Genomic DNA, 13,885 nt, shown 5'->3' with positions numbered 1-13,885 from the left:
GTTTGTGTGCATATGTCCAAATGCCATTCATGGTTTCAGACTTAAATAAACTAACCAAATGCTTTTAATACCAAGCTTTCAACAAACACAAGATGGAACCAACGAAGAAGAAAGGCAGAGACGAGGAATGAGGAAAGAAAGAAGGAAGTTAAAAAAAAGGGAAAGTAAAAGAAGAATGCAAGGAAAGGGGAAATATTCAAAGAAGCAAGGGCTGAAGGAAGGAAGGAATAAAATAAATAAGTTAATGACTAATGAAAGAAGGAAGAAGTGAGAAAAGGAATGGAGGGAAAAAATAAAAAGCAGAATCAAAGAAGGGAAAAATTAGGACTAGACCGGAAGGGAAGAAGGAATAAAGGACAGTAGAAAGGAAGAGGGTTAAGAAGGAAGACAGGAAGTGTCAAAAACTGGAGAAGGAAGGAAACAAGAAAATATGGACAGAAACAAAACAACAAAAACAGTGCAAATCTTCAACTTTAGCATAATACGCAGTCTTACCGCAATTTGTTGGTTGTTGGGAGACGATAATCTTGAGGCAAACTGCAGTTGAGCATAAGAAAGTCCTGAATATCACGTGACTTTAGCAAAGCTTGTCCAACTTACCGCACATTCGCAGGGGAACCCAGTTACCGCAAACTCACCACCAGTCATTTTGTCTTGGTTACCTTTCATCTTTAAGCTGGGTGTCCTCCTTCAAAGTACTGAAAAAAAAGAAAAAGTTATGCAGCAAACTTTTAACCTTTGCAGTTTTTCTGCATGGAGGAGTTGTTGGGGAAATAAAAGCATACAGTTTCTCCGTTTTGAGTTTGTGAAAAATGCCCTGAGAGAGAGAGGCCACCATGCTTCACTGTGGGAGATAAAGTTACAATTCATTTAGTCTCTTACTGATGCGTGCAAAAAGTTTAGCAAATGTTATTGTTTTAAAATGCCTTGAATGTGTCAGTGGATGCGGTAAGATAATATTATTTTAAAACAATATATAACCAAAACTGTATTGAAAATACTTTAAGTAAAATATCAATTAAATATGTAATGTAATAATGACAATAACTGAAAGTTATTGATAACATTGATGTGAATATAGCGATACGTAGGAATAAAACGGACAAAAACTAAAATCTTGTCAGATTTTTGTTTCGTGCTTTATATACATATGACAGAATGAAAGCTTCGTGTTTTTACTAAATATTTTACTGTTAGACTTCATAATATTCCAACACTTAATCCAAAAATCACCTCATCTGCACATTTTTAAGAATACTGTTGCGAGTTTGTCGTCTTGTATTTTATTTTATAAACATACCGTCCAGAGTAGAACTGCAGAATTTCAGGAAAATATTTTATTTTATTTTGGAATGCTGAGAATTGTAATAGTGATATGGATTAAATATTTAAATCAAATGTATTTTTTGGAGGCTTTTCTTTCTTTTTCCACCATCTTCCATGAGCTTTGGAGCTCTGCCTCAAAAATACATGTTGGTGTAGAAATAAAGAGTAGTTATAAATCCAGCTGACCAGATATGCTGTTTATATTTAGAGTTTGAGTGCCCTGAAAATTATTGTGCCCAATCAGTTTTTTCTGGTAGTGATATTATTTTATTATTTTTCTACATCCTGTGCAGTTCTTGAATATGCAAAGAATCTGTTCTGTATATTTAAACATCTCGATTGATAGCAGTCCAAAGCTAAACTGTTACTACTGTTTTTCTTTTTCTATTGCATTAATAGCTGCTGACAGAACGTTAAAGGCACATCAGCGCCACCTTGTGTTAAAGCTGAGTACCGTATTTTCCGCACTGTAAGGTGCACCTTCAATGAATGGCCTTATTTTAAAACTTTTTTCATATATAAGGCGCACCGCATCATAAGGCGCATAGAATAGACGCTACAGTAGAGGCTGGAGTTACGTTATGCATCCACTAGATGGAGCTGCACTAAACGGAATGTCAACAAAACAGTCCGACTTCGGTCAGCGAGGAGAGCCTTCCGCGACTGGGCCGGGGCGTGGCCGGACGATGGTCACCCTTCTCCGTTCGCGCACAGCATGTTTGTGGAGAACGTGGTGCTAAATGACCTGCAGACGACCTGATTATCAGGTCGGTAGGTAGATAGGTCAGTCAAACTTTATTAACAAACCAGCGTTCTGACAACTATCCCAGCATGCATCACGCGCTTCTTCTTCTACGGCGAAAATGAAGTCGGCGGCTGCTTACCTTAGTTGCTAGACCTGTTGTGGCTCAATATTCGTCCATATATAAGGCGCACCGGATAATAAGGTGCACTGTCGGCTTTTGAGGAAATTGAAGGTTTTTAGGTGCGCCTTATAGTGCTGAAAATACGGTAATAGGAGCACTAATAATAGAAATTGGCAGAGCTTCGTTAGTAGCTTTTTTTTTTTTTACCACTTTGCTCTATATAGTGTAGTCAACTAGCTTTAATTATTCTGTAATTACAATCAAATTGGATTGCACACAGTTGAACCTGATTGTCACTGTGATTCGGCTGATCTGAGTTGAATTTGGATAAATATTAGGTCTTTGTTATTCATGTCATTTTGAGCTTATCTGTAGGTATAAAAAAACTGCAATATTGATTAAAAAAAGATTTCATCTGAGTGCGCTGGGACAAGTGAGAGTTGAGGTTTTTTCTTTTGTTTTATTTTTTTATTTTTTGCACAAATTTACTCTCAGGTGTACCTCGTGCATCATTTAGGCTCGGCCTTCCATTTTATGAACATTTTCCAAACTTTAAGTAAGACTTTAAGTGTCTTGTGTAGGTGTTTTAGTCAGCAGGTGAAGCCACAAATATTTTCACTCAAGAAGAAGTCAAAGGAGCTTGACGCAAAGACAGGAAGCAGGGTTGTACAGCCGGAAACTAAAAGAAGCACAGATCTGTGTGAGCTGCTACCTTTATGTTGTGCAGCTTTGATATTATCTTACCAACTGTTAAGTGTGCCAACATAAAGCGCACATGTAGCTACAGCGGAGCTCGATAATGCAGTCTAGACAGGGTTTAGGAGTTCAGCCCCTGTGTGTGTGTAGTAGTGTGTGTTCCTGCCACACCTCTGCATGCTGATGACTCTAAATCAGCACATCAAAGAAAGCGAAAAAGTGCAAACACACACACTTCTGTGAAGTGTCCTGTCTGGTAGGCAGAAGAAACCGAGATGGGATGCAGAAAAGGGGAAACGTGAAAGGGTCGAACATAAGCTTATGTGCGTGTGTGGTAACAGTTGCTAATAATATTCTCTTTAGGTTTTGCATGTCTATTAATTTTGCATGAACTTGGTCATGCAGGTTTGTGTTTTAAGTGCATAGAAGCATGAAGGCAACAATTTTTTTAATGCAGCTGTGAGAAAGAGTAGATAAGAAAATATGGTGCACTTTCAATCCAGGATTTAAGATCAAAATGAAGAAGTCGTACTGGCTCGGATTTACTCTCAGTGAAGTCATTTACCACCTGGAGGATGTTCGGCATGCTGTGGTCTCATTTCAGACTCATCACTGAGGCATGCCGAAATTGAGCCTCGGAGCTTCAGGAAACACAAACCAGACACGTGATGAAGCTTTTTTTTTTTTTTTGAAGATTTGATTGTTTTAGACAATGATTAAAGAAAAAACTAATAAGAATATCTATAAAATAATTATAGTTTAAAACATTTTTCATACCTCCTAAAAATTCCCAGATTTTTTAATCACTTCACAATCACAATCTTCAGTGTGTTTCATGGAGATTGTATACATTATATATATACAATGGATGAATTATGAGCTACACAAAGTAGCTCATAATTGAGAATTGGAATGAAATTATATCATATTTATGTCTGGTATTTGAGCCATTCGGTCCTGCAGGTTTTCTATAACAAGTCATGGATATTTAGATGTATAGATCATTACCACCAAGAGGTGAGCATTTATTGTTTTTTATCATTTATCGCAATACATTTCTCTTTGTCACCATGAATTCGATTTAATGATGGATGACATGACTCACTTTTATCGTAATCACAATATTTCTGCCAAAAATCGTGATAAAACTTGAAGTCCATATCAAACACCTTTGTTACCACCATTTTATTAAGTGGTATCAGAGTAAAAAGGGGCCTACAAACAAATGCAAACCACATTTTTGTGATTTTAATTTGTAATAAAAATTCAGTTCTCCTCCACTTAACAATTTTTTGCTGGTCTATCACATAAAATTTGAACAATATGATATTTGTGACTGTTAATAATTGCTAAGCGTTTCAGGACTTTATTCATCCTATGTAAACTAGCCTAGAAATCGAAAAGCATTTATCAGTTTAGAAAGCATATTTGCAGCTCTGCTTTGGCTGTACGTACATATTTTAATGTATGTACAGCGGAAGGCTGGTAAAATGTGCCTGGATGGTTGTATTCCCTCAGAAAATGAGAATCCAGCTGTGTTTGTTCGTCTGAGCTTTTATGAGCTTGTTTTTGTGCGTGGGTGCAGAGGGGCGCACCGCAGGGCTCGGCTGCTGGTCCTCAGTGCGTTTGTGTGTGGCGACTACTGTTTGCCCGCCTCATGTTACTACACCATGAAACACGACTTCCCAATTTCTTCTGGTGTCACAAGTCTCCCTGGTTCTCACCCAAACCCTTCCCACGGCTTAACTCAAAACGCAGCCTCGGAGACGGCTGCTTCCGAGAAAAAAACCGTAACACAGTATTTCCGCTCTGTAGTTCTGGTGTGTGTGTGTGTGTGCGTGCGTGTGTGTGTGTGTGAGTGTGAGAGAGGCTTTAGTGGATGAAAGCGAGCTGACCCACCGACATGGCAGAAGAACTTAATTGATCAAGATAAGGAGGCCACACACGCTCACACACAGGAAATTTCCACTGATGCCGTCTTCTGGTAACGTGATTTATGTGAAAGGAAATAGTTCAATAGATGAGTCGTGTTGTCTGTATGTGAAGCAAGGAAGCAAACTTTAAGTTCAAAATGGGCTGCCTTTAAATAATAAAAAAACCCACACACACACAGTGGGGGGTGTATTTAAAATCTGATTTGAGAAATTAATCTTGCCAGTTTTTCTACACAAATAACTTTGAGCTGGGAAGCAAAAACTACAAACTTGGTTGCACTGAACACACAATGACCCCCCCACCCCCCGGTCCCAGATGACTGGGATTATGTGAGGTTTGTCCACATCTGCTTCCTGCTGCAGGGCTGGATCCAGAGAGGGAAATTATATCCACGCTAATACCACTTAACCCTTTTTGCTGACATACAACGATGGCTGCGTTTTAATTTAAATCATGTTCAAGCTGGTCATTTGTCGTAGCCGCTCCCGTTAAAAAAAAAGTCCACTTTTTTATCACGTTCATTTATTCAGTGAAATACATAAATCCCATGTTAAGAAACATTGATAATAAAACAACAACTAGCACATATACTGTTTTAACTAACAATCCCTTTTACGAAATGTAACTCAAGCATTTTCTAATTTGTAGATCAGTTTCTAGAACATTTTAATTAGTAATGTAGGGTTGAAAACGTCTCTGTGGCAACCATGAAACTTGTTCTTTGAGAGGAGGCCAAAAGCATGTCTTGTCCTATTGCAAAGATGAATGTGTGGAGTTTGCTAAACCTTACCAGGACTTTAAGTAGAATAGCCTCGTTCGAGCAGATGTGACTGAACTTTTTTCTCTACTAACTCCACGTGAGTTTGGTGTGAAGCAGAAGAATAATATGCAAAATAAAGAATCTGGTGCCCAATTTTGTTTAATTCATGATGATGTGGGCCTGTTTCTCCTCCCGTACATCTTTAGGGAGCTAGTGAATGAGTGGTGAGTTTGTGGAAATTAATCATTTCTTAACATGGGATTTTGTTTATCCAATAAATATGAGCCTTAACCCCAAAAAAGTAATTTTATCTGTTTTTCATTGTGAGAATCTATACATAACGTTGGAACTGATTCACCTTTGAGATTGAAAGCACTAGAAAGCTGCTAAGCTAACAAATGCAGCCGCATCAAGACTTTTAATTACGAAATTGGACATAATTCAGAACTTTTTCCACAGAGATTTTAATCTGCAAAGCAAAACTGAAGATCATCCTCATGGATTAACTTTTTGTCATATCAGAGCTCAGGAAAAAAAAGAATCACAAGATAACAATTTTTTCTTTACTCCATCTTTACTCTATTCTGTTAGACGCTCATCTGACGTCTTCTGCCTCCTTCCCTTCCACGTCCTTCCCGTTGTTCCCCTTCATTTATTATTTCTTTGCTTTGTTTTGACTCCGGACAGTAAAGAGGAACCTCTTAGTCAGGAAGCCCAGTGAGTAGTTTTTCTGTGGCGGTCTGGGTTTGCAGCAGGACACAGACGGTACATGCTAGTTTGACATATCTCTGAGGAAGTGAGCACCCTGGCCGAAATGGCTGGCTGAGCCGACTGCTCTCAGTTCAGTGTAGGTGCTTCCCGCAGCCAAAATTAGTTCAGTCTAATCTGACCACAGCTTGAATCAATTGTCACAGTTGCAGGCTTTGAGGTTTGCGATTGTCGCCTGCGCGGTTACTCGCTAAATTTGTTAAACAAAACTGTCCGAGATCCTGTTATTAGCCAGAAAAGCCACATGGCACTCCGTTGCATAACTCCGTTTGTGTGCAGTGATTGTGGCAGATGGCTGAGTAAAGAAAACGAAAGAGAGACGGAAAGGAAGGGAAGCCTGGTGGCTGATAAAAGGAAATCAAATTCTGCTTTGTGTCACTGAATGACAAGCTGTTATAGCCAGCGCGTGTGCATGTGTGAATGCTGCCTGTGCTCCACTGACCTATATTGGCCAGTTGTCATTAAATGGAAATGACAGCTCCAGGATGAAGTGTGTGCTGGTGAGTGTGTGTTTACCCGTTTGGGAACCGATGCAATCTGTTTGATGTTATCTTTGGAGAGATCATCAGCTAGCAAAGGCCGGAGTACTGACTCACGCTGGTTATCAGGGTGGAGGGTTCATGTTTTTGGATTTGTTTCCTCACAAGCCAAAAGACTTGATGAGTTTGATTCAAAAGTGGCGATTGAAGGAATACCTGCACCAGTCCAGGGGGGTCCAAAGTCAGTCCTCAGCATGTGACCTGCATGTTTCAGATGTGTCCCTGCTCCAACGCAGATCAATCGGTTGCCGAGTTCCCCTCCTCAGTATTCTGCAGAAACCTGCCAGGACACCGTTCATTTGATCTGGGTGTGTTGAAGCAGGAAAACATCTAAAACTGATAAGACAGAAGCTCCTCAGGGCTGGAGATGGTCAACCGTTTCCTCTTCAGTCTGTGTGCATCTAGTCTGTCACTGAAGGAGCTCTCCAGTTCTGCAGCAGCTTCTTGCATGAGGGTGGCAGACATTGCCCAAGAGTGAGGTTATTTTAGTCAGACTTCCTCTGTAACGTAAAACAGCACGTCTTAACCCTGGACCTCCTTAAAAACTGTATTTTGATTTGGAAACACTTACTAGAACCAGCCTTTAGTTGAGAGGTCAGCTTGGCAAATAGGCTATGTGTAGGTTTGCCAACTGTGCTGTCAAAACAACGTTAATAAAAGCAATTAAAGGCGCTTCAGTGGTCTCCATAACATGGCGGTCAATGTTTTTCAACTGGAAAAATGTCCAGTGGTAGAGGGTCGGAGAAGAAGGGAAGCCTAGCTGACCAGCAGTGCACAGCAAAAGCTTTTTTGAGTTACATTTCATACAAACTGAGAACATTCTTTCTCTGGGATCTCATTGCAAAGACTTGACGCCTTAGGAAGAGTCTGACGAAACATTCTTGTGGCTTAGAAATCTTTACTCTGTAAAACGGCTAACATGCCGTACCTACCCTTACCTTCCTTGTCTTTTAAACATTGGGTAAAATATTTCTATATAACATAGAATATAACTTAAAAAATTAAGATACAGCTTTGATTATCACTTATTCCACTTATGGACTTATATTACTGTTTTTAAAATGGATTCCTGGTGTGTATCGTTGTTTTAGCTCGGATTGGATGGCTTTAGGCTTTGGCCCTACAGATCACACACCTTCACCTCACTGTTACCCAGTAAGCATCTGTCTTTCTCCGCCAAACCTTTTCAGTATTCTGCTGTTTAATGCACTGTCCTCCATTCAGTTTGAAACACGAAACATGCTAAGCATTCTCACTTTTCAGGATGCACTTTGCAGCTTTTTGTCAAATCATTGACGTTCCTTTTGTCCAGGTGAATTAAAAAAAAAAGCAAGAGAGAGAGAGAGAGACCACCAGTGACTGATTCTGGAAAGAGCAGGAGGCAGACCCTTTTAGTCTCTGCGCTGTTGCAGGGCATCTTTTTCCCCGCATGCTTTTGCGGCGTGGCAGATAGATTTTTCTGAGAGCATTGTAAGGGCTGACCTATTTTAGCTTTTGTGTGTCTGTGTGCATGGAAGGTGACCGTCGGTAAAGGCTTTCTACCACCCGCGCTCAGCGAGCCCACTTCCTGGCCACAGTCGAAAACCTTTTCCCCACCGCCTCTGCAGGAAGAGCACGTTTTCAGCCGATCGGCGCTCAGTGCTGGGTTCAAGAAACGAAACGCGTTTCTGTGTGTGTACGTGTGTGTGTGTGAATTATTTATTGTGCCAGGGAAGTACAGAGATGATGGCTTATTCAGAGAAGAGAATCTAGGTTAGATTCAATATAATCTCTTTCAGCTTCTATAACGTTGTCACATTTGGCGTCTTTCCCTCCTTTAACTCCGACCCTTTCATCTAGTAACTGCTCTGGCATCCTTGAGTCGTGTCATCCAAGTCATTGTCTAAAATATTTCTGTTAACATGCGTGAGTCACAAACACCCGGAAGGGGGTCTCTGAAGTCGGTGTTGGCCCCTGTGCGGGCTCCACCCTGTGAGTTCACAGGAAACTGACCGAGTCAGTCACGCTGGTGACTTCTCTGACTGGCAGGAAGTAGGAAACAGAAACAGGAGGGGGAAACGTGGAGAAACAGGGGCACAGTCCATCTCCAGAGGTGAAAATAGTTCAACTTTCTTGTTATCGCTGTCCAAACTCTATACAGGATTGCCTGCTTTAATGATCTAAATCAGAAGTTTATGTTTATTCAGTGCGCTTTAATTTGACACTATTAAGTAGTCGAGTGAACCCAACAGTGTTCAGATGAGACCAGAATGAAAACTCGTACTTAATATTTGCACTACAGTGAAACACGGTTGTGGCAGCATCATGGTACGTGGGGCTTTTGTTGAAAAATGACATTTTAGAGTGGGGAATATTGTTCCAGTTCAGTATGTTGCCTCCTCTACCCTGTTGGTTGTTGCCCTTTGGTGGAGTTGAAGGTTCAAAAATAAAGTCTTGATAGCAGCAATATTTACACACACCTCAAGATGCTAGGAGTGAAGTAAAACTGCAAAGGAAAGTTTAGTTTAGACTATCCTCAACTTTTCAGTTATTCTCCTCTGTATCTGTAATAATTTTCCTAATGTTTTTCTTTCATAACATCACTTCTACCTTCTTAGTTGGTTCGTAATAAACATGCTCCTCTTTTACACGAGTCTGTCCTTGTGCTTGGTCATGTCAGTATTTGATTATGTAGGAAGGGAAGTAGAAGTAATTAGAGAGAAGCTTCAGGACACTGGTGATTCAGTGTTGTACACGTACCTCGCTAATTAGAAATAAATTGCCATGTTTTTCTTGTTCGTTCAAGTATCATTGCAGTGTAAAACATGTGAACATGAGAAATTTATAAAATCCTTGGAAAATATTTCTCCTATGTCCAGGCTGATGAAATAGATCTTACTCGTATTTATTGTACTGCACTAATGGCTGGGATGAAAATTCTTGTTTGGTTAATTTTCACCCTCAACAACGACTGGAGAAGAATTACAGCATGTTTTCTTTCTTATCCAGATATCAGCTGGATAATGAAGAAATATTGTTGCTTTACAGAGTTTATGAAGATGGAAAAAAGAAACGCAGAGGCCACAATTGTTAACATCTTACCGATCTAAACCTAGGTTTGAGTAACTTTGACTTTTTCTTTACTCACTCCTAGTACAAAGTGGTCATTTGAACTATGGTCAAGAAACCAAGTTCTATAATCTCAAAAATTGCCTGTAAAACACAGACGACTTGGTTTGTGTTCACAGATTACGTTTTGTGGTCTTCAGCCAAAATGAGCCGTCATTTAAGTGCCAGAATGTGCCCCAGTTTACTTTTGTAATGAGGAAATTGTGTTATTTTCTCCACTTTGCTGGAAATGGAGTGAAATGTTACTACAAAGGGAAGCTGCTTATCATCATTACTGCTTGTGGGTTTTTTTTCTTCTTCTTCTTCTTTCTGCTGTTTGTGTATTTCTGTGCGTGCATGTTGTCGGGCTGCAGCCCAGCACAGAAGCAGGCCTCTGTTGCAAATGTAATTCACATGAGGCCAGAGGAGCTGTAATGCTATTACCCCACACTCTGACATAAATGAACACACACGCACAGCTGTGCTGCCGCCCACGTTCACTCTGCGTACCTCAAACTCCCTTTTCTCCTTTGCTTCCTCTCCCTCAGTCTCTTTGTTGTGGTTTACAAAGATCATCATGTTTTTAGGGCACTTCTGTGCTTATGGTATTAACTGGTTGTGAGTTTTCAGCAGTTCAGTGTAAGCACTTTTTTTTTTTTTTTTTAGAGAAACCTAAATTAGTCCAGAAGTTGGAGAAATGAAACAGGAACAGGAGGTAGGTCATTGGGGATTTGGGGAAATTCAGGAAATTCGCAGTACATGTCCGCGTCAGTAGCAGGAGGAAAGCCTGCAGCCAGGGCCAACAAGCAGAGGTGGGGCCATTTTTCACACGAGGCTCCAGAAGCCTGAACGCCCACGCCAACTTTCTCAGACTCACTGAGTAACGGAGGGGAGGAGAGACAGTCGAGATGCAGATATGCCTAATGTTTCACAAAGAAATGAAAGTTCTGAGAGGATAAAAAATGACCCCTGAGAATGATGAAGGTTATTCGGTTCAACAGGGTTGTTTTTCCCATCACTCCTCAAGGTTTTTAAGTTGGCGCTCTTTAAAACTTTTACAGTGATGTACCAAATTCTGAAAATGCTAACTAAATGTATAAATTGTTAGCAAAATTTCCCCCAGAAAACTTGCTAAGCCTGGTGGTTGGGTGCTAGGGCAGTCACTCATCCATCGTGTTTTTGAGTTAAAAAAAAAGTGAAAATATCACTTGATAATTTTGTGTTATTGAAAAATTGGAAGATTAATACCTGAACACCAACTATAAAGTCTTAAAAAATACAAACATTTTAAAAAGACTTAAATAAATAAGTAAATAAACAAAGGCACAAGTAAAGCCTGGTGGCCCACCAGGCTAATAATGCACTGGGGGAAACCCTGTTTTAGGCATGAATTACCACAGATTTTCTAAGTCCAAAATTGCTGATGAAGTTTTAAAATGCAGCTTCTCCATGTGTTGGCAAAAACAGTTTGGTATCATATCTTCTTCTCTGTTGAAGACCCCCTTTAAACTGGAAAAGACTAGACTAAAACAAAAAAGAAATGGCCCCAAAATGAAGGGTCTCTGATGATACAAATGCAATGTTCTCCCTGTTGTTCAAGAAGGTTCCGAGAATCTTTTCAGCATACACAAAATGTCTGTGACGATATCACAATGCTTCATTATGAGCCCAGTTCCAACTTCACCGTGTAAACACTCTTCCTTGTTAAGATGATTCACTACCAGGCTCTTGTATATGTGCTCTAGCAATAACGGAAACGGCACAATATCCTGAAGGGGTTTAGCACTCTTTGCGGTCATTTACTGATGGTCGTTGCTTCTCTACATTAAGACTGAAACTGATGATGGAGGTGGAGAGAAACCTTTACATTGTAGGGATTTTACAAAGGTTTTGAGGAACCATCATCGTGAACATGTACTGCAGTGATAGGATGGCCAAGAAAGCAATAGGAAACAAACCCTCTGTGCCAAACAGTAAGAGAGTTGTCAACTTTTATTTTTGCTTTTGATTCAGCAGCATTCAGTCTTCAGGTTCCTGTGGATGATGGGACAATCCTAACCCAGTCTTTGTCATATTTGGTGTATCCTTTTTACTTGGGCGTTTTGGAGACGTCACATGATGCCATAAAGCGCTAAACACTTCGAACTGCGGTTGTCCGCTTAGTCAAGATGTACAAATGTGGTGTCTGTGAGCTGTGAGGAAAATATGCAACGACCCACAAGATTACAATAACTTGGCATTTAAAACCATCAATACTACAAAACTACTTCTCTCTATTCGTCTGCCTCTGTTCTCAACATCAGATATTTTCACTATTAGTCAGGTAGTTAATAATACACTAATCTATCTAATTAATAATTTCAGAAAGCTGACCTTTTGCTTTTAGTCATCCTCTGCTGAATACGGTTGTAAATTTCTTTTGTACCAATAAAGCTTTCAGGCCCAATGCCTGATGGAGGTCACCTTGATTTCAACAGAGCTCAAATCACAGCACATGAATACTAGACTGATGTCTATAAACGGCAGAAGAAAACCCTGGGTTCAGAGCTTGATCGTTTAGAAATAACAGCTCTCTGCTCTTTGAAATGTGTGTGACATGAATAATAAAACATTGTTCTCTGTTCTCGGCCAGTGTGTTTGCGGATGTCAGGCTAAGTTTCGTCCCGTCAGCTGAGAGACTGTGTAATTGTTCCCCTTCCCATTAACCGAATGCGTCTTCATCAGTGTCAGCGTATATTGGATTAGGCTGCGCTGAACTTTTATGCACCGTCATACGAAGAGAAAAGGGAGTGCGTTTGTGAAGCTTTGATGTGGCGGTATTAATAGCCGTGTCAGAGCTGACGAACGCACACTAATATGCAAGTTTGCAGGCAGGATTCCTGCAAGGACAGATATGAAGCACAATGCCTTTTTATTCCGGCTAACTGTGGTTTTACCAGACTAAGACAGTCATATTGGCAGGCTGCTTGTGTTCTCTGATTTTGATTCAGATAAACTGACAAGTTGCTCCTGTTTTAGATTTCTATCTGTTGTGCTCAGAGTTGTTCACATGCACAGATTACCGACATGTAGTAAAGTATGACGATGAGGTTCTGTGTCCTGTCTATCCTAGTCTGTTGTGGTTGTGTTCGACTGTCTTGCGCCCTGTTTGTTAAATTAGTAAAATGTTAATTAAGCCAGCATGTCTTGTTTTCTTGTGCCAAATACAATGAAGCATCGTCAAATAAGACTCAACTGCAGAATAAGCCGTTTGGCACTGCAGGATGGATTTGGCATGCGATTATTTAACAAACCCACATGGTCAACTCTGTTGGTCAACCTGCGAATATGTCTTATCTACCAATGTGGCACCATTTTAGAAGAATTCAAGAAAACACAAATATCCAAAGAACCTCGTCAATATTTGATTAAATGTGTCCGAACAGGTTGAGGAGAGAATACTCTTCATATCAGAAATTACATCTGACACATTGTGCAATGCACTGGTACTGAAATAGCCCCTCGGCATGATGTTGCCACCATCGTGCTTGACAACTAGTACAGCGATCTAAGTCTTAAAAGCCTCACCATGACTTTCTGTGACTTATACAAACGTAGTCTTTGAGTGACTGTTCTGGTTAGATGATTGAGCCTTGGTATAAGAATTGTGCAATCGCTTCTGTAAGAGCAGCATCAGTATTTATTATCCACTAATGTTACTTTTTCTTCTGTTTGTGTCGTTTATTTTAGCGGTTGCGGCGGCTATCAACAAAGTACCGAACAGAGAAGATCTATCCCACCAACGTAGGAGAGAGGGAAGAAAATGTGAAGAAGAACCGATACAAAGACATACTGCCATGTAAGTCGTGGTTCACCCTCCAACAAAGCTCTTTATGTAGATTTTCTTCTTCCTTTCTCATGTATATATG

The 13,885-nt window shown here is 40.2% G+C and overlaps 1 protein-coding gene across 4 annotated transcripts in view; it reads left to right on the top strand.

Moving 5' to 3' along the window:
* The window catches only part of ptpn12 (protein tyrosine phosphatase non-receptor type 12), a 42,504-nt gene that overhangs the window by 4,578 nt on the left and 24,041 nt on the right, over nucleotides 1-13,885 (top strand). For all 4 annotated transcript variants that reach the window (XM_008400757.2, XM_017302896.1, XM_008400758.2 and 1 more), the window contains exon 2: nucleotides 13,707-13,815. In XM_008400757.2, the coding sequence (XP_008398979.1) occupies nucleotides 13,707-13,815 (109 nt within the window). The remainder of the gene's footprint in view (nucleotides 1-13,706; nucleotides 13,816-13,885) is intronic.

This window comes from Poecilia reticulata, linkage group LG23 (assembly GCF_000633615.1).
Source record: "Poecilia reticulata strain Guanapo linkage group LG23, Guppy_female_1.0+MT, whole genome shotgun sequence".
NCBI classification, from domain to species: domain Eukaryota; kingdom Metazoa; phylum Chordata; class Actinopteri; order Cyprinodontiformes; family Poeciliidae; genus Poecilia; species Poecilia reticulata.
This window is presented reverse-complemented; position numbering and strand designations above follow the sequence as displayed.